At 35.7% G+C, this 20299-nt stretch overlaps 1 protein-coding gene across 4 annotated transcripts in view; it reads right to left on the reverse strand.

Moving 5' to 3' along the window:
* Positions 1 to 20299, reverse strand: part of LOC122839330 (ephrin type-A receptor 6-like) — a 255376-nt gene that overhangs the window by 21602 nt on the left and 213475 nt on the right. For 3 of the 4 annotated variants that reach the window (XM_044130796.1, XM_044130795.1, XM_044130794.1), the window contains 4 exons: positions 19589 to 19713; positions 16563 to 16725; positions 12495 to 12603; positions 270 to 340 (listed from right to left, as the gene is read on the reverse strand). In XM_044130796.1, coding sequence (XP_043986731.1) covers positions 270 to 340; positions 12495 to 12603; positions 16563 to 16725; positions 19589 to 19713 — 468 coding nt within the window. Of the gene's footprint in view, positions 1 to 269; positions 341 to 4844; positions 5198 to 12494; positions 12604 to 16562; positions 16726 to 19588; positions 19714 to 20299 lie in introns of those variants that run through there. The other variant, XM_044130798.1, reaches the window with a different exon arrangement.

Consider the following 20299-nt stretch of genomic DNA (forward strand, 5'->3'; position numbering starts at 1 on the left):
TGAACTTACTATGCAGAGGACCAGTTCCACATGGGAAGTGATCCATGCTCCTTGCATATTGAATGCAAAGAAAAGAGCAGGTGGCTAGATACTAAATGTGACTCACTGAATGTCTCTCAGCTCTTTTGCTTCCCGTTTACTGGCAGGCCGCAGTGGCACACGACAGAAAGCTAAATCCTCACCAAGCAGATGTCCTTTCACAGCGTCTCACCAAAGATTAACCATCCAAATAAAAAAATCAAAACTATGAGGTAGGCAAATTGATTTACCAAGTCCATTCTGATAGTCGGTTCGTCGTTTGTCCTCTGAGGTCATCTTGGCCTTGAAGTACCACTGACACCTGGAAAACAGACAATTGGAAAGGAGAAAAAGGGTAGAGGACATTATAAATGATGTGTGTTAAATGATGAAAAAGAACCAATGCCATCAACAAACTGTAAATTCAAACCGGATCCATTCTTGTCACAACCAGAGAAATAACACATCAGACTAATGAGCAAGAAAACATAAATTCTACACTTTCCATCTGTTTTACTTCTATGTTAACACCTCTGAAATATCAAGCTGTGATATGCCTTAGGATAGAGCAGGTCAAAAATAACAGCTATTACTTTCTCTTGTTGAAGTCATAACTGTTCCTAACAATACTGAAGGGAATTTCTTATTAGGCAGCTTAAATGCCAGTGCGTAACAACAATCATCCAGTCATTCGATTCACAATGGGCATCTTTGTTAAATAGCAGACTGCAACTCCAGTACTGAAGTGCAACAACTCTGCAACTTTTTGGATGGATACCTGCTCCAACGCACCTGAAACGAATGGATGGTTAATTACCAATCCTGTGCAAAACATGCCATCATACCAAGGAGATAAATTAGCCTTTCGATTCAGGCGTGTTGGAGAATAGATGCAACTAGAAGTTGTGGGTCAGAGGCATAAAGGTCTGGAGGAGCTGACTATTGCTCTAAAAATGTAACAAAGCAAGTTGCCAATGTGTGAAAGGTTTCTGCAACAAAGATGAGGATGTTAGCAGTGTTTCCACACATTTTTGATGGCTGGTTGGATGATGGGTTACTGGATTTATGCATGGTTGGATGGAATGTCAAACTAAAAAATAAGACAGATTGTTGAACACATAGTTGCAGCTCTTATTAGTAAAACGTAATAGAGTTTGGATAATCAAACATTTTTTCATACTCTCTTACTTCCGTATACTTAACCAGACCTGGACGACATTTACAGACTTTTCCAGATTGTATATTAGCACTTTTTTTAAATCTCCACTTCAAATCATAAGGCAGAAAGAAGCAAAAACCCTAGAGTCATGACAAAGACTATCAATAATTTGCCTTCATTTTTTTTTTTAAGTGACACACTCAACCATACAGGTGTAGATTTGAAGCTGCAGTAACAAGCTCACACCAAAATGTGTTAGAGAGGAGTAAAAGTGAAAAAACATACCTGATCTGAACAAGTAGAAGTAAGTGGGGGATCATTAATACAGTACATCTCAGAGGCAATTAATCTGTACATTCATAAAACACATCACTATTTAGTATATCACATATTTCCTGCTAAAACATATTTTCAGGCAGAATCAGACCACATAATGTGATGGAATATAACCAGTGTAGTTTTGTATCTGAACAAAAATCACATTCAACTTTATCCTAAAAAACAAACAAAAGGTAGAGCTTTACATTTTCAACAAATTTCAGATAATGCAAACCAAACATCTCAATGCTTGATAAACCCAAACAACCAATCTCCAACCCAAAAGGAACAATGACAAAGACTGTCATGTTATCAGAGCACACTTTTATTGAAAATATGTAACTGTGAACAAGCTGTCCCGTCCTCCTGTGTGCAAGAGCTAGAGGTGTTTATCTGGGCACTGAGACCAAGGAAGCAACAAACAGAAAGCGGCTGCCAAGAAAAGCCTGAAAAACCACAAGATTAGATGGCAGCATCTGTAAAGGATCTCAGAAGATTTGATTCAAATAGATCCTTGCTCTGAAATTAAAAAGGGAGAAAGCAAGAAGTGCCCTGCATGAGTCATGTTCGTAGAAAGGTGCCGGGTATAAAAGCTGCAATGTAAGTCACAGCTGAAATGTTGTCTATAAAACTCTGAATAGCCTATTGAGAGTTGTTTGCAATAAAACACCGCTGCAAAAGCTTGTAGAAGCAAGCTTACCTTATTCCCTCATGTGGTTTAAAGGCTTGTAAACGGTTTGAAATGTTCATTTTTTTTTATTCATTCTTTGCTTATGTTTTGAGTGGAGGGTTGTTGTCTGGAAGGAGATCCAATTGCAGATGGATTTTTACCAAAGCCTTTTGTTTTAGCACCAACGTGAAGTGAAGGCCTCTCAAATTTCAAATTAATCAGTGTCATAATGAAATGTATGACATTGATTAATGTCATAATCAACGTCATAAGTAGCTACTGACTTTAATCAGGCAGTAGCTACTTTATTCGGCTACTGCCTCAATGAAGCAGCTGAAAGAAAGAACACAGTACGGTGCATTAACAATAATTACACTGGTCAACAACCAAAAAATTGAGGATTTTTTAACTGTTTTGGGGTAATTCTGATGCACTGAATCCAGAAATCTCGTTGATTTTGCTCTATCAGGTTAACTTTCTGAAGTAACTTAGATATTAATTTGGGATGCAGCCATGATGTCTGATTGCTGCTGAACGCACACCAGGCGTTCGAAGAAACGGAAGTTCATGTTGCACAATGAAGACGCAATATTCAATTTACATGCACTTACCCTTACAGGTGTTTATTACTGAATGTACAGAAATCCAAGTTTGTAACATTTAATTAATGCACTCTGTTAGAAAATGTTTTTTTTCTCTCCTGAAACCTTTTTTTGGATGAGAAATATTAACGAAAATGAACTAATAGTGTCGCAAAAATGTCATCAATTCAGTCAGAATATCTGATTTCTGTAAATCAAATCAGAATTAAAACCTGACCTGATTGAGAAAAATTTATGTCATTTTCTTTGATTCAGTGGTGCAAAAACAGTCTTTAATTCAGTTGAAAAAACAGACAACTCAAAGTAATTATGATCTTTTAAAAAGATGCTAAATGGTTTAGATGTAACCTGGATAAACTCAGTTCAGCTGATTTAAGCAAGTCGCAATCTAACTGCTCGAAAAAACAGTTACCTTTCCCCCAAATAACATAAAACAAGCAGCTAAAAGAAAAAAAAAAGGAAAGTAACTGAGATGTGAAAGTGAATGAGGCACATGATTGCTTTATTTTTATACCAAAGATCAGTTGCTGTCATAAACTCACTGCTGTCAAAGTTAATAGTGCCAATCATTTAACACAGATGTTGTGGACCTTGAGATAAAAAGCATCAACTTTGTATTGATATTTAAATTTTTTTTTCACTGTAATCAGTCAAGACATTTAGTACCACTGGACTCTTTGGAGTCTCAGAGTTTTGAGCTTTCATCTGTCTACCTTGAAAGCTGCAATCGCAACACAGAAAAACCAACAATCATTGAACAGGGGGTTGAAATTAAAGCCATAGTGAATAATGTAAAAGGTAGTTTATTTTATGATCAACTGTGGAAATTAGTCAGATTATGTCTTATATATTGAATTATTACGATTATATTATTATTGTCATATGACAAATATAATTCCCAACTTAAACATTTCTCATATGGCAACAAAACTAGTATACAGATAATCAAATTAAATGAGTTTCTTGGTAGGTAGACAGATAGTTTTATACGAAAAAAAAAAAGCCCAAAACAATTTTACACACATGATAAAAGTATTAAAATATGATAGCATAGAAATATCCCTTATTGTCCATCACTGGGGAAATTCAGGTGCAACAGCAGATGGTGACAACAGTAAAATTAAGAAAAATGTAAAGTGTCAGAACAAATATGTAGTTATGAAAAATAGGCACTCAGATTCTAACTGATTAAAATAACAACAAGAACAGCAAACTGTGCTCTGCATCAGAATAAAGTTAAGAGGTTATTTAGCTAAACTAAAGGTGCATCAGTCACACAAAACCTTGATATCACTGAATGTTTCTGTGAAGTTCAACCAATCTGTTGCTATTAAAACACTTTTATACTTTACTGAAATTGTGTCAAATTCGGTTTTTTGCTGCAGTAGAAAGTAAAACCACTTCTTAAAAAGTGATTATCGACTTATTTTAAAATGCTGCACTTTGTGATTTATGACCCACAATGAAGTCAAACCTCAACTTTGGGGACCTGTGGTTTAAAGAATATCTGTTTCCGTTTGACACTAAGCTCCGTTACAGCTTTTAAGGTGAGGATAGAAAACATTTTTGTTATTCAGACGTGGCTTCCTGTTAACTAAAGGTTGCGCAATGCCTTCGTTTGAACACGGCAGGTCGAATAAAGTATTTATAGCTGTGAGAAGCGGAGGTGGCAGTGCTGCAGAAAGGCAGTGAGATGGAAAATAATAGTATAAAGAATGAAAGGTGCTTTGAGCCCTCTCTCTGAGGCCATATCACTGATGAATTTTAAAATGCATTTTGCAAGTAGAGGACTTAATTAATGACCATGTGCATGAGGGACGCTCACTCCCACAAGTGGATCTCCTAATAAAACTTCTCATATTTCATCATTTATTAGATAGAACATTTCATTCTACAGCCTGTTTCCTATAAGGAGGATCTAAGTTTCACTTTTAGTTGATCGTTAAAAAGTTAACTTTGCCAATTTGTCTTTCTTTTTCTGGTAAAGACGGGTCAATGCATTTCAAGTTTTAGTATTTATTCAATAAGGGCTCAGAGAAATAAACTTTAAAAACACAGACCATTGCTGACAGTGGTATTAACTCTGTGTTGATTTTATTTGTAGTTCAATGGGGTTTCTTCCCAATGGGAATAACATAACAAATCACCGAAGACATCGTTTAAATGAATGGCAGCCAAGTAGGAGAAAACAGTCCAGAGGGTTGACCCAACACCCAACAGAGACGGGACGGAAACAGAAACAGACAGCTCCCACTGTGACACTGGCACTTCAGTGGAGAGCCCAGTCTTCACTGTCACTGCTGCAGACAGGCCTGCCTCTCCTGCAGCTCTGAGGATTCACATCACTGTGATCCAGACCGAACGCGCTGCTATCCTGCTGGGGACGAGCGGACGGACAGAGGTCAGCTGTGTCGGTGCAGACGTGCGGTTCTGCTGGAGAGGTTTCAGTAAAATATTGATCCAATAAACTTCATATGTTCACAAAATATGACTGAAAATAGAATAACTTATATGGAGATGACTCTCAGATTTTTATCTGTAAAGTCTGAAGAAACTAATCATTTTCAGTAAGTCTTTTATTACTTTTTATAATGATCAAACCATAAAAACTACTTTAAAAAAAAAAGAAGAAAAAAAAAGCTGATTTATGAAACACGGAGAACATGGAGGGTTGTGAAAAAGGTGTTACTTTTATTCAAAGTTTGTAAGAGTTTTTCCTTCTTCCACAATGTGTACATTTTCACCTTTAACCTTTTCTATCACTGCAAAAACACAAATGCTTACCAAGTATGTTTGGTCTGGTTTCTGGTGAAAATATCTTAAACTTGAAATAAGACAAAAGCCAACTTACAAGTAACTGTGCAACAAGATATTGGAGTTTAAGTCTATAATTCCTTAATATTGATGAAAAAGTACTTAGAAGTGAAATAATCGACCACATTATAGCAAGGTATTTTCCCATATAACAATATAAGAAAATATAAGTTTCCATACAGCTCTGGAAAAAAAATAAGAGCCTGCTGCAGTGAAAACCTCCTGGTTATCCCACCAAATATTGATTTCTAAACTCTTCCTGAGGTCTAAAAGCACTGCATCTGTTTTGTTATTTTGACCATTTCTCATTTTCTGCAAATAAATACTAAATTTTTGCTTGAAATTTCCAAGCCATGTTGTCAGTAGTTCATAGAATAAAAGAACAATGTTCAGTTTACTCCAACATATACCTACAAAAAGTAAAATCAGAGAAACTGACTATTTTAAGTGGTCTTAATTTTATTCCAGAGCTGTATAATAACACAATATGGAAAAAAGGATTTGTTCCACTGGCAGATTATTTAACTTAAACTTGTACTTTTTCATCAATATTAAGAGAGTATTAACTAAATCTAAGCTTTTATCTCATGCTGAAAAGTTACTTGAAAGTTAGTTTTGTCTTTTTTTTATGTGTAGAAATGAGACCAAAAGTACTTAGTAAGGTTTTGTTTTTGCAGTGATAGAAAAGGTCAGAGGTGAAAATCTACACAGAAAGCGTCTGCAGAACTTCTTGCATGATTGCGCGTGTGGCCACAGCGTCACATGTGGGCCGCCTCGCCTTCGAGGACTTAACATAATCCGGGTTGCCATATTAGAGTAGATGTCAGAGGGGCCACGGGCCATAGGTTGCCAGATTGGGTTTTGGCTAAGTGAAGTTTGTGGGATTCTGGACACTGATAGACAGATCCGATAACCACAGGCGGAGAGGACAAGGAGGGGATTTGGAAAGCAACCGTTGACCTCTGCTGATGGGGTCAAGCTGTTCATTAAAGAATTGGTGGCATGTGCCTTTATCAGTCGTTTCCAGTCCTCACCACTGATCCTCTTTATCCGTCTCTGTCTCACTGGGTTTCATTTTGTAAAGAGGCCCCACACACACGTACAAAGACAGCAATCACACTCAAAGAGTTTGGCATCTCTCTGCGCTCTCTGGCCTGCCTAGCACTGCTACAGTACATATTGGCTTGTTCTGTGCAATCCTGCGGAGCTCGGTAAAACAAACAGGCTCAGGGACCTAATCAAAGCATCAGTGCAAGTCAAACTACTTTTCACTTGGCCTCTTATCTTTCACAGCTGCTGTAGCAACCAAGGGCACAAAAGGAAGGACAACCGGAGAAGACATGAAAGGGAACAAAAGCACTTGCAGAGACTGACATAATTCTGAGCAAACCCAACACATTATGTAAACCTCCTCACATTGCCTGCATCTTTACAACAGACACCTTTGCTCTGATATAAGTTTGCACTTTACATTTCACAAAAATAGATATAAACAGCGATGTTTTTTTTTTTTTAGGTGTAAAACGTTCCTCAGCTCCTCTTCTCGCTCCGTTTCAGGGCCGGATGAGTGAAAGCTCTCATCTGTCTCTGGCAGCAAAACAACATTTGAAGCGTTTCTAAAACTGAGGAAAAGTGAAAGTCCCTCCCACACAGGGCAGAGGGATTCCAGCAATGAGAGACGGTGAGCGAGTTGAATAACACTCCAAATACTGACGCCGTTTTTAGAAGGATGCAGTTAAAAAAAAATAAAAAAAATAACATGGTATAATGTAAAAGAAGCCTGCAGCATTGACTTTAGTGTTTGCATCTGCATGTGTTAGGTCTTACTTAAAGTAAACACACAATGATGGTGCATCTAAAAAATAAGAAATTCAGTGCAAGGACTGGCTGTAGAGCTGAATAATTACAATTATGTAGTTTTTTTTCAATCTTACCAATAAAATTGGGGTTTTGATTACAAAATTTATAATTCATTAAATCCACATTAGAGCTAAAACAATTATACACTTTTCCAATAGTAATTCTATAAAAAAATTAAAATAAAAAATCCATCTCACTCAGCTTACTCTGAATTTGTTTTTCAAAGGTTAGGCTTTAGTAAATAGCATTTCTGTACAGATGGTTTAAAGGGTAAGCCAGTAAATATAAACTCTCAGAGGAAATTCACACTTTTAGTCAGACACTAAAAAAATCAACTGAGACGTTATGAATTCAGTCTGGTATTATTCTACAAAGGGGTGCAAATTGAAATGTTATTTTATTACAACTTCAAGTATCAACAAAAATCTGCCAGCAAGTTCATTTGCCAGCTTGTTCTTTTTTCTGTCACATGTTTTCAAACTCGAGGCCCGTGGGCCAAATCCAGCCCGCCATAGGTTTTGATGTGGCCCTCTAGGTTCCAGACTAAATACAAAGTGGGCTTAAATTTTATGTTATCAAACAAATCAATGCAGTTTTTATCCGTTTACTGCCAAATTGTATCAATTAATCCCTTGAGCTTCTTGAGAATTCACACAAAAATGAATAAATCACTGGACGTTTTTGTAATATTCCTTTTGAGTTTTTGAGAAGTACTTACTGACATTTTATGGATTTACATCTTCTAAATATTATGACTACAGCTTATTGCTATTGTTAATGGGAATATCCACTGTTTCCTGCTACATTTATGTAATAAGACATTACACAAATGAATTTTTAGTGGTCATATCATGGTCATATTATGGAGTACACAATCATGGACATTATTACTAACTTGACAATTAACCAGTCGACCATCACAGATCTCCTCCACAAGTACAGCAAGTCAGAAGCTGTTCACAAAGTGCTGTGATACGCATACTGATAAAAAAAAAGTTAACTGGAAAGTAAAAAGCAAAAGGCAGCATAAGTAACAAGGATAACTGCAGCCTTGTGAAGCAAAGCCTGCTCAAGAATTTGTGAGAGAGACGATAAGCCACTCCTGAAGCAAAGACAGGGACTGGACTTTTGCTGATTCTTGAAGGAAAAGTGGAGATAAAATCCAGAAAGGGCTGGGAAACTATGGAGTGAAATGGAAGATGAGCAGCAACAGACAACAATACAGACAATGCAACCTGGACTTCCTTAGCAACTCAGACTAATTGCCTCCATATTATGCAACATTGATGTAGTAATTCTTCTAAACGTAGCCCAGACCAAGTATTGATGCTGACAGACAAAAATACAACACTTGATATATATCGAATTATATTAACTACGGTAGATTTTTTAACTAGAATATTTTGTATTAATTTACTTTATCTAACCAGGTTGAAAGTGGAAGTATCATGCTGTGGGTCTTTTTTTGCACTTAATAGCAGTGGTGCATTGTAAAAGCAGATGGCTTAACTGCAGAACTACCAACAAAATCTTTTTTATTTAATTATTGAATTGAAATTTATTTAATATTAAAGTAGAAAATACATGACAAAAAAATCTAAAAATAAAAAATTATCACAGAAAAAAGAAAAAGAAACAAAGTATTGTGTTTTAAAGAGTGAGTATTATTAACAGTGTGTGTGTGTGTGTGTGTGTGTGTGAGAGTGCGTGTGTGTGTGAGAGTGTATGAGCAACGATGGTGATACGAATGACATTAATATTAATAGTCATAATTAATGACTATTAGTTGATCCATCTGTATTATTCATTATTATTATTTTTGTCAGTATTAATACTTGTTTTTTTTTTATTGTTCCACATACACTGATTACATCATACCTTCAAATCTTAATGTAAAGTCAACCAATTAATTCAAATACATTTTACAACTTTTGCTAAGAAGAGTGGTTGATTACAAATTATATCAGAAGCTTCTTGATGATTTCAAAAAGAATGTAAGCTGTTAAAATGTACACAAATCAGGTATTTTTAAAGTTCGGTAAAGCTGTTAACTGCATGAACCGTTCATCCTGGTTGGTTTGAGAAAAAACATTTGAAGCTCAAATTTAATGCAACATTCATAACCATGATGAATGGAAGTCAACCTCTGGCTTTAAGAAAATGAAAAAGCTTCAATAATCCAGTGATTTAGCGGTTTTAGCAGACAGCACATTTTCATAACCAACTTTTGTTAAAAAAAGTTACAACCATTTATAAAACTGAATAGTTGTTAGGATTTTTCACAAGGTAGGAAAGGGTTCTTTGAATTTATCTCATTATGTTAAATATTCATATTCGCCAGTATTGAATCATGAATGCTCGACAATCTGAACATGTCCTAAACCTGGAGACCCTGGCAAACCTTTTTACCACCCACACAGGTGTTTCCGCTCTCTTTACATGATTAGATCTCTTCAAAAGGCTTGATTGACACATCTCTGATTCTGCTGTTTCTCCAAAGAAAATGAAAAAATGTCTCAGGCAATCGCTGCTGAAATATTATCTCACTAATGAGGGTCCGGTGCAGAATGGTTTGCATATTATAAGAAAAGTAATGAAAAGAATGAACAGCCCAGTGGCGGAATTTTAGTGAGTTGGTACAATCAGAGAATAGAAAAGCTTGCTATAATTTTGGGAACTGGAAACAAAGATTATTCTTCTACTTCCATTTACATTTTTTTGTAAGTTTGCCTCCTGTTTTTTAAATGGGTTTTGGTTCAGCAGAGAAAAAAAAAAAATCTTCCATGGTTGATAAGATGAGCAAATCATTATATTTCTTTTGCTTTTATTTGTTTGAACAAATGCTTTTTAATATGTTTTGGTTTGTTTTTGAATCATGCAACAGATTTTACTATAATTACATCCGTAAATGCATATTTTCCTGCATTTCAATGCTGTGCAGATTACGCTCCACGCTTAAAATGCAAGAAATAAAAAAAAATGCAAATCATATGAAAAACAATGTTTGAGTTGATGGTATTCCATTTATTTTTGTCCAAGCTGTTCAGATTGAACTGGCACATTATTTAGTCACCATACCTTCACATCACACCTCTGAAATAAAGTGAGAGAAATGTTGATTTCCCCCCTCACACAGTTGCACATTGCATCTTCACATAGATGAAAACAGACTGGTTGTATGTGCAAGAGTGTGAATGCACTTCAGTGTGTTTTGACAGATTTACCTCTCTTCTCCTCTGAGTTTTATGTACGTGTGCTGTCTGCTTCCTGCACTTTAAATTAATACACTTTCTTCTCAGAGTACAGGCTTTGAAAGCTGTGGAATTGATGTTATGCAATATTACACAATATAATCTACATTATATTTTCTTTTAGGTTGACATCTGAAGCCAAGTTCAGGACACAGAAGCAAAGCCGTGCACAGTATTGAGTCATAGGCGTTAGCTAAATACGTGCTCTAAAGACAGTTTTAAAAGGTTTTTGCTCTTTTTCCATTGGAAATATTTAAGAAGGCGTTCAATGTTAAAATGTCAAGAGAAAATCTGATGCTTTTTCCAACTTGACTTAAAAATCCAGGCAAAAATTTCAAATAAGTTTTGTTTTTATATGTATGTAACTCCTGAACAATGTAGTTCTTCCTCTTTCCTATTCCTCATTTAATTTATGAAATCTAGCAGGTTGAACCTTCTCGCCTTGCAGTACTAAGTCTTAATATCATTTCACAATTGGTGACATTTCATCCAAATCTTTAACAAAAAAGCAGCATCATTATAAGGGGGAAATAAAATAATACATGCCTTTTAACTTTGACAAATACTAACCACAAAACTATGGTGCGCATTTGTTGAAGAAAATCCACTCCAACCAAATGAACCTTCAGAAGCATCTTATTTATGTAACAGGATCTACTTGTGTGTGGTTTATTTTCAGTGTACATTAAAGGCCAAAAGGTTTGAGAAAATCAAAGAACAAACAGCAATATGAAGACCAAGAAACAGAGCAGGCATGTAGGGATTTAAAAAAATGTGTTATGTTATAAAACTGTCTCAAGTTATTATCATTTGGTAGCGTAAAATTTAATCCATCATCTGAAAATGCAAATGGTCGATTGGAGAAACATTTAGGAGGCCAAAAGTGCATCACAAAATATGACTTTAATGTGATAGGCTAAGTGAAATGCATTAACACTGTGCATCCAAATAACATATTTGATCAGTTGTAGATGAACACTACAACTGAGACTGAGAAGCTTAAACTTATGAAAAGTTGTGGAAAATTTGTGCTGAGAAGTGTGAGAATCAAAAGTGTTGCATCGCTGTTGCGATTTTAAAAGTACCACAGCATGTTTTCTAAATATCATTACTATTTCTGCAGAGTCGAGAACAAACTTTGACTGTATTTACAGCTGCAGGGCTTTTTGGGGGTTTCCTAGTTTTTTTCTGTATTTAGCTCCATCTAACCAGAATCCCTGTTCAAGCTAAAAAATAAAGCAGCATAATGCTGCCATCACCGTGTTTTACTGTGTTGCTGCGGATATACACTGTTTCCTGATACATTTTATTTTAGTTAATTTTCTATTTTATTTATTTTTATTTTTTACTGTAGTTGATATTTTATAACACTGACCAGGCCATTCTGAATCATTTATATTTATTGTATGTATTTAAAGTTAACTTACCTTACTGTAACCAAATCTACCTAATGTTACAAATAAAACTGATTGATTGATTGATTGATTGATTGATTGATCGATCGATCTTCCTCCTTCCATTATTTCATGAAGGATGCAGAACTAATTTATCATATACAATTTCAATTAAATGCATACTTGTTTTTCTTGAATAAAAAGTTCAAGGACTATGAATTATTTTGCAAGAGTTTTTATGCAAAACTAAAGAAACACTCAATATATAAACTGAACCAAAAGTGAATAATTTCTCCATACAAGTTTGTAAAAAAATAAAAACAGTTTCCAAACTTTTATATCAGAAACACATTGTTTGAAACCCGCACAATTTCTTTAGCATAAATTAAGGCTTGTAATCGATCTTACCTTCCAGTGATGAGGAGGAAGAGCGTGAGGATGATGAGAAGGGTGAAACCACCGACTGCTGCTGTTACAATGACCAACACCTGGCCCTGATCAGAAGCCATGTCTGAAGCTGAAGGTTTGGAAAAGCAGAGAAAAGGCTTAACGGAGAGATAAATGAGACGTTTAGGAAAGAACAAGTAAATAAAAAACAACAAAAAACTGAGAAGAAATAAGATTTTTTTTTAAATTCAATGCAGCACGCGTAAACCGTTCACATTTGTTTGATGGGCAGATATTATTGAGAGATGTTTGATCAGCTCTTTGTAGAGTCCTAAAAAAACTGTCAGCTTTTCTTATTGGAATGATTCATTTGCCTGCTGCTGGTTAATTAATTTTATTCATTCATGAAATTGTGATTTAGTCCATGATGATTTGTTAAAATTGGGCCCATTTGATATTCATGATTTTCCTTTTTCTGTGTCTTGTCAGAAGGCTAACGAATCCCAGATAATTGAAAGATGATTGCTATTACCAAACTTATTTCTATAATATTTCACGCTTAATGAATATGAATTAGAGATGGTGGAGCATGGTGATTAAGGCTTGTGTGGGTGTATGTAGGTGTAATGCCAACAGCATGGAAAGCATGTGTATGAAATGTGTCCCTTTCACTTAATAAAAATAATTACACAGCACCCTGGGAGAGGATGAGTGAAAGTGATGACAGTCAGACCACATATGACAGATCTCAGCTTAACACACTCTTTACATCTAAACAGATGCATTAGATTGACAGTGCTGGAATGAGGTCCAGTCAAACAGGGGCGACGCAGCAAAAACAGATGACAAGCGAAAGACAAAGAAGATAAAGACAAAGAAAGAAGTGACAGGAACACATGCAGCTGGAAAAAAAAAACGAGTGCAGTGACACTGACTGGCAGGTGGACAGACAGACAGACTGACAGAGAGGGAGAGAGCAGCAGGAGCCAAACCTGCCTCCTCTTTTAGATAAAAGGCCATGCAGTACAAAGGCTTGGCCGTGCAGCCTCTGATCTGCAGATAAGGCCAAACTCTGCAGCTTTGGAAGCAGAGGGCCACTGTGAAGCCAAATCACCCCTTTCCCAATAAAACCTGACCCAACATAAAAGGGCTGCTGGACCTTTGTATTTTATGAGCGCGCAATAAAGCCAGGACAGACAAAAAGATACAAGGAATGCTGTGATTCAAAACACACTGAACAGAAAAGGAGTAGTGTCAGTTTCCCTTGATGACTGTATTTAGTTATTAGTTCCTGTGGTTTAAAGAATTACGCTAAATTAAATTCACTCTCCAGAACATCCAGGGTTTTAGCTGTGCAAAGAAAAACTCCTTAGTGAGAAATAGAACAATTCTTAATCCTTTAAAACTGAGCTTTAGTTTATGAACAAGAAATCAAATATTTGAGCTTCACCAGGTGAAAGTGAGCAAAAATAAAAAGTGAGGGTCTTAACAGTCAGTGTAAAAATCTGCAGTTTTACAAACGATTTTCTGTGCAGGAAGTTTTTATTTTGTATTTTTGTAAACTGTATGCACAGATTTGTTTAAAAAAAAATCATCTCTTTGACAATGTTTGTAGGAAAATTTATGTCCCTTCTGCATCTTTTACTTCAATTATTGTAACTTTGACTTGCTGTCTTTCTTTTTAAAAGATACTCCCAAAAAACATTGGTGTTTTTAGTTTTTAAAACTTTTTTTTCCACTTTGTTTGTTAAAAATAAATAGCAAATGGGTTGAAAATTAGCATGTCTTAGTATTAAGCATGAGCCACTGAGTTATAATATGATTAGCATGAATAAAAATACAGTGTTACCATTATATCACCACATTTGGAGATAAAATAGTATGCTACATTATTTGTTATCGATATAAAATGACAAACAACATTCATTCTCGGTCTGTGCTGTTTGCTAAAGAAAACATTTTATCTCATCTATGTAGTGTTCTTTCAGCTAGCTAACTGGCAGCAACAGGTGAGGGAGGGGCAATAGCTTCTCATCAAAATGACATAAAGTGACAGTATGGTCTTGAAACATTAATGTTTAAAAAGGTTAACTGGAAGCAAACTCGTGCCAAGTTTGTATCAGAAGCGGGTGAAGCTCTGACAAAATATATTCATCCAAAAGCAAGTTAATTATTCCTCCTTCAAAGTTTGGTTTCTGTTTGAATTCTCTGATGTTTCTGATAGCTAAAAAAAATTCTTACTTTCCCTCAACCACAAACTCCAGTCCTCCAGGGCTCAACTGTGTGGAAACACCTGATTTACATAATTGGGTAATTAGCAGGACTCTGTGGATCTTAAGTACATCAGAAGGTAAATGTTTTCATATAGACAGGTTGGAGTTGGACCACATTCAAAACTTGCAGGACACTGGCCCTCGAGGACTGGAGTTTGACATCCTTACTGTAAACTAAAGGAGACTTTTAGGGAAGTTAGAAGAAGAGTGAACTAGATAGATTCCTAGAGATATAAGTGCTTGTTGGCACATAACTGTCTGGTGGGATGTTAATGACACTACAGTTGATAAATCATCATATACATCACCGTTTGCAGACCAGCTGTGTTTCATTGTCCCCTTTTACTTTTACTCCCTTCAGCTTCACACTTCTAGAAAAGCTTATCACAACAAATGCTCAGCATAGACTCCATTGCATCACTGCATGTTTGTGCTTGCCATGGTTTTAGGCCGTCTTTTTTAATTTAGAGGACAGATTATATAAAATTTATTTTATTGCAATCTTGCTGTAGCAGCTAGCTCTACAGTGGCTCTAGTTTACACATGAAAACGAACACAAATGTAGGTCAAAGGTCTGAAACTTCATTCCTGCAGTACCAGTGGCAGTTTCCTGGCGGATGCATCTTTGTTCCAACACAGCTGAATTAAATGAAAAGTTAATGACCACACCTCTTGCAAAACTTCCTGACATGGATACAGAGGAGAAATGTCAGCCTTTTGATTGAAGTTGGTTAGAGGAGGGATGTGACAAAAAGTTGCATTCCTGCAGGACAGTGGGTCCAGGACCAGCTTTGCCGACCTCTGCTGTAGATTTTGCAGCAGAGGTCAGCAAAGATTGTGCTTTATTGAATTTATTTATTTTTTGTTATCATTTCTTCCTTCATACAATGTTATTTTGTACTGCTTGTGTAAAATAACAGTGTTATTATTTTACGCTGCATTCATCAACAGATTGCAAAAACACAAAATCTTACAGAGTATTTTGGTCAAATATCTTAGTACACTTGAAATAAGACAAAACTAACTTACGAATAACTTTTTAGCAAGATTGTTTGATATGTTCTATATCGTGCGGAAAAGTTATGTTTAAGCAAGTTTGTCTTATTTCAAGTGTACAAAGATGTTTGCACTAGAAAGTAGACAAAAACTATTTGGTGAAATTTAGAGACTGTTACCCAAGTAACTCTCCCTTCCTGATGTTATATACCTAAATGTGTTTTTGTATATTAATGTAATATTTTTATTCTTGAATTTAAAGATAAGTAAGGTTATTATATAGTTGAATGCTAGATAAAATGTCACATTTATAGTAACCATTTAGAATAATACCAAACTGTTTTGTTTGCTCAGCATCTTTCCCACATTGTGTTGAAACAGTTACATTTGCTTCGTGATAACACCTGTACAGTAAAAGTGCGTTTGTATAAATATTTGTTTATTTGTATTTCTGACCTTCAGGCTGTGAGCTGCCCTGGATGCTCCTCCAGGCAACATGAACTTTATTTGACTCTGAGCTGTTGTTTACAGCAAGAAGCTCATATTCCTGACTATGGAATAAGAAGAGGAAATGACAATAAACAGCAAAGCTGAGATTTTAATGAAGCACTGTCAGAGAATGACAATTTTAGTCAAAGCTTTGACCAAGATTTTTTGTCCAAAAAGAGCTAGTGGATGTTTTAAATGACAATTTCTCCAAATTTTACCTTTTAATAGCTTTGTTGCAAAAAAAGTCTGTGTTTGAGACAACCAATGAACAGAAAGCAGCACCACAAAGAGGTTTACATTTTAATATTTGCCACAAAGAGTGAGTACTCACAGTCGCCTGTAGTTTGGTATTCATATTTTGGTGAATAGGAGCTGAATCCACCGGCTGTCCGGGTGCGAACGCTGAAGATGTACCAGGTTGCTGGTTTTAAACCTGAGACGATCACACTGGGAGCTCTGGTGTGTGTTGACGAGTAGCTCAACTGCTCTTGTTCCTGAAAGGAAAAAGTGGAGAAAGAATAAAAAAATATTTCAGCAAATAAGAACCGGATTTGACCAAATATGAATGCAATTTTAGGGAGATTTTATCCGTTTAAGTTTGGCCCTTTTCCACAATGCCTGGTTTTTTAGAGCAACGCTTACCCTAATCAAAATCACGGTAAACAGTTTTGTCAAATTACTGTCACATTCACTGCAGCTCAGTGACAGATGTTGAATAAGGGAGTGGCAACAAGAAGTGCCTTCTAGGCTGCATTCAAGCTCGCTTTCTGATCCCTTCTGGGAACACAAAATGACAGCGAAGAGATAATTTTCTCACAAAACTGTATTACAAACACTTTACCAGATGTTCTGCATAATAACCGTTGCTGTGAATAGCTAAGTAAAAGAGATTCAAGAGACATTAAATGGAAGATGATGCATTTCATTAGACCTTTAGGCAATATTTTACCCATATATTAGCATATTGAAAATAACGACAGGAAAAAAAACCTTCAGAAATGTGTATTGGTACTACTTGTAAACACTTTTTTATAAGAATGAGTTTATATGAGTTGGATATTTATGTAGTTATAAGTTTTGCATGCACTGAAAAATATTCATTATTTTCTAAGGATTCTGACATCAGTTATTGTGAAAGTTATGTCAAAAACTATAACTTGAACTTTTGAAAATATGCATACAATACGGCTTGTACATCTGCTCTAGAAGAAACCATTTTCTTCACCGCTGCACTAAAAAACAACATAATTATGCTATGTTTGTGTTGATAATTAGCTGATATTCTGAAATGTTCAGAGGTTCTTGTCTTACACCTATGTGTACAACTCAGTCCTTAATGTTTAGTAAAGTACATGGCTAATTGTTAATAGAATATTTTTTGTATGTGCCAATTAGTGGATGTTTCAATTAATTTATGATGAGCAGATAGGAAGTATTTTATGTTTGTTTAGCTGCAGAATCACAGCAGGACGTCACAACTTCACATCCTCTCTGATCCTCCAGAATGCCTTTTACAGTCAAACTTTGATCTAAATTTCAAATAATCCTTCAAGCGATAATCTGGCGGTTCAGTCCTCAATTGTTACTATCTCCACTGTTTATATAAATGCCATTTATTACTTACATTATTAAGTAAGAAAATTGCAGAGCGTACTTAGCAGTCCTTTAACCTTTTGCTGCAGTAGTGATTAATCATTTGAAGTTTCAGAGTGCTAGGCATCAATTTGGGGAAAGTGACAGCTGAGTGTTGAAACAAGGTCTAAGAAATCATTCTTTAAACCATCTCAAAGAAAATGTGAAGCCATAAATAAGCTTGTAAAAACAAATCAAAGAATCACACTTTTAAATTGAATTTGATCTTTAGATCATGTAAGGAGCACAATGTTTCCCAAGAAGCCCTTAATTTTCCATACTAAGAACATTTACATGATTATCCTTGCTTAGTTATTATTGGTAATTTGTGTTTGTAAATGTTAATACATCTTAAAGATTGGTTTACATCACTGTGAATTGGTTGTTAATTCAATAAAGTGTACTTTAAGTTTTATTGACTGCAGCATTCAAGGTGTAGTCTCAATGGATCCAGCCAAAAATTTGGAATTGGAAATAAATCTAAGGAATTTGGAAACATAAAACTTCAAATTAAGCTACTGCTACTTTTTTCAACATTTGCTTGGTGGTGAAAGGCGCTATTCTGCTTAAAGAGGCTGACTGGTCTGGAGTTTTTCAACCCTGTTTAGCTGCAGAACGGGACATTTTTATGCACACACAAAAAAATCTTTCGACACCAGCATTATCTTCTTTAGCAGCTTGAGCTGCAGTGACTGCAGTGACTTGCCTTTTGGACTGGATTACATGTGCCAATGAGCCATGCCCACCCATGACCCTGTCACTTACTCACCACTGCACTTTCATTGAGTCACTTTTGATAGATACTGACCACTGCAGACTGGGAAGAGCCCAGAAGAGCAGCAGTTTTAAATAATGACCCAATTGCTTAGCTGTTTCAGTTCGGAAATGAATGTTTCTCAAATAATTGTACTTTCCATTTCTCTTTTTTCTAGCACATGAGAACAAAAATGGTTCCTTGCAGGTAACAAAGGCCATGATGAAGAGGTACTCTGTGTTTTTCACTTTATCGGTCAGTGGTTATACTGAGTGGTGATGCTTGACAGTACTTGACAATACTTTTCTGATCTCTGACTCAGGATCCTCAGCTATGGATATATGTTATTGTGAAAATGTCAGTGATTTTCACTTCTTTGTGCATCAAATAAAGATAAGAAAATTGCACCCAATTTGTGTATACACACTTTAAAAACTACAATAAATCATTTGTAGTGTGCATTACTGTGTTTCTCCTAGAAAGTTGGAATTTATTTTATACATTTGGTGTGATTTTCACCTTTTATGCTGACATTCACGGTGAAAGATAGTAATGGCTGTTGCATCATGTGAAACGAGAGCTGTCAGTATTATGAAAGGTTGCTCAGCATGCAGCTGAAACACTACAAGTGCAAAGCACTAGGTTTATGAAGCAGGAGAATAATTTTCATAATCATATATTTTTATTAAATGTATGTATTTGTTCAAGGTAAGCTACCAGAGACTTATATCAAGAATGTGAAAACATGCCACCATTAGCTTAGCAATTTAGGAAACTAGGTGGAAACATCACAGTCAGCTAGAGCAAAATGTGAGTTTCTTAAGGACTGTTACTGTGCTGAGTCAAATTTCACTGCACATTCAAGTGACAAGATAAGAAATGTCTATTTTTTAACATCTTGTATCAGAAACATTTCATAAGGAAGGGATAAGTCATGGCAATAGTCATGCAAAAGAAGTGTGACAGTCTACCTTTTCATAATATTTGACTTCATAGTCAGTGATGGGAAGTGTTGTTTCTTGGGGCTGCTGCCAGGAGAGAGCGATGCTGTTTGGAGAAGCCCAGTCCTTCTTTACAGCTCCCACCAGAGATGGACCTGTTCAGTAAACACACCAAGCAGACATAATTTATTGTGTGCTGACTCTATTGACACTGGTGATAAAACTTTGTAAGGCTGCGTGTCGGGGCTGTTGGGTAGAAAGCATACCCAGAGCATGAGCAAGATCAGCAAATATTGGCTGCAAAAATGAATTTATTTAACAGTCTAATGAATTCACCTGTCTACTTTAATAAGTCAGCCTCATCAAACAAAAACTTAAAAGACAAAACTCAGAAGAAAACATTATTTTTTGGCATTTCTCTGTTGGCTCCATCAATGTAATGATAGATGGTGCCAGTGTATACATCCAAAGATCAGAGTTAGTAAGAGACACCAATGAGATAATATCGTTGTTCATTCAATATCTGTAAGGTACGTCTGCAACCTGGAAGGCGGTTTATTCTAATCAACAATAAATTGATTATTTTGAAAGTGATTTGAAGTAAATCAAAATTAATGTCAGTACAACTCACATTGAACTCTTTTGCATTTCACTGTCATCCTTGTTTTTAATATTTTAAAAACTGTAGGTAGACAGCAACTATGAAAGTTTTGTTAAATACTGAGATCAGATTTTCCTTTT

The sequence above is a fragment of the Gambusia affinis genome, linkage group LG11 (genome assembly GCF_019740435.1).
Source record: "Gambusia affinis linkage group LG11, SWU_Gaff_1.0, whole genome shotgun sequence".
Classification (NCBI taxonomy): Eukaryota; Metazoa; Chordata; class Actinopteri; order Cyprinodontiformes; family Poeciliidae; genus Gambusia; species Gambusia affinis.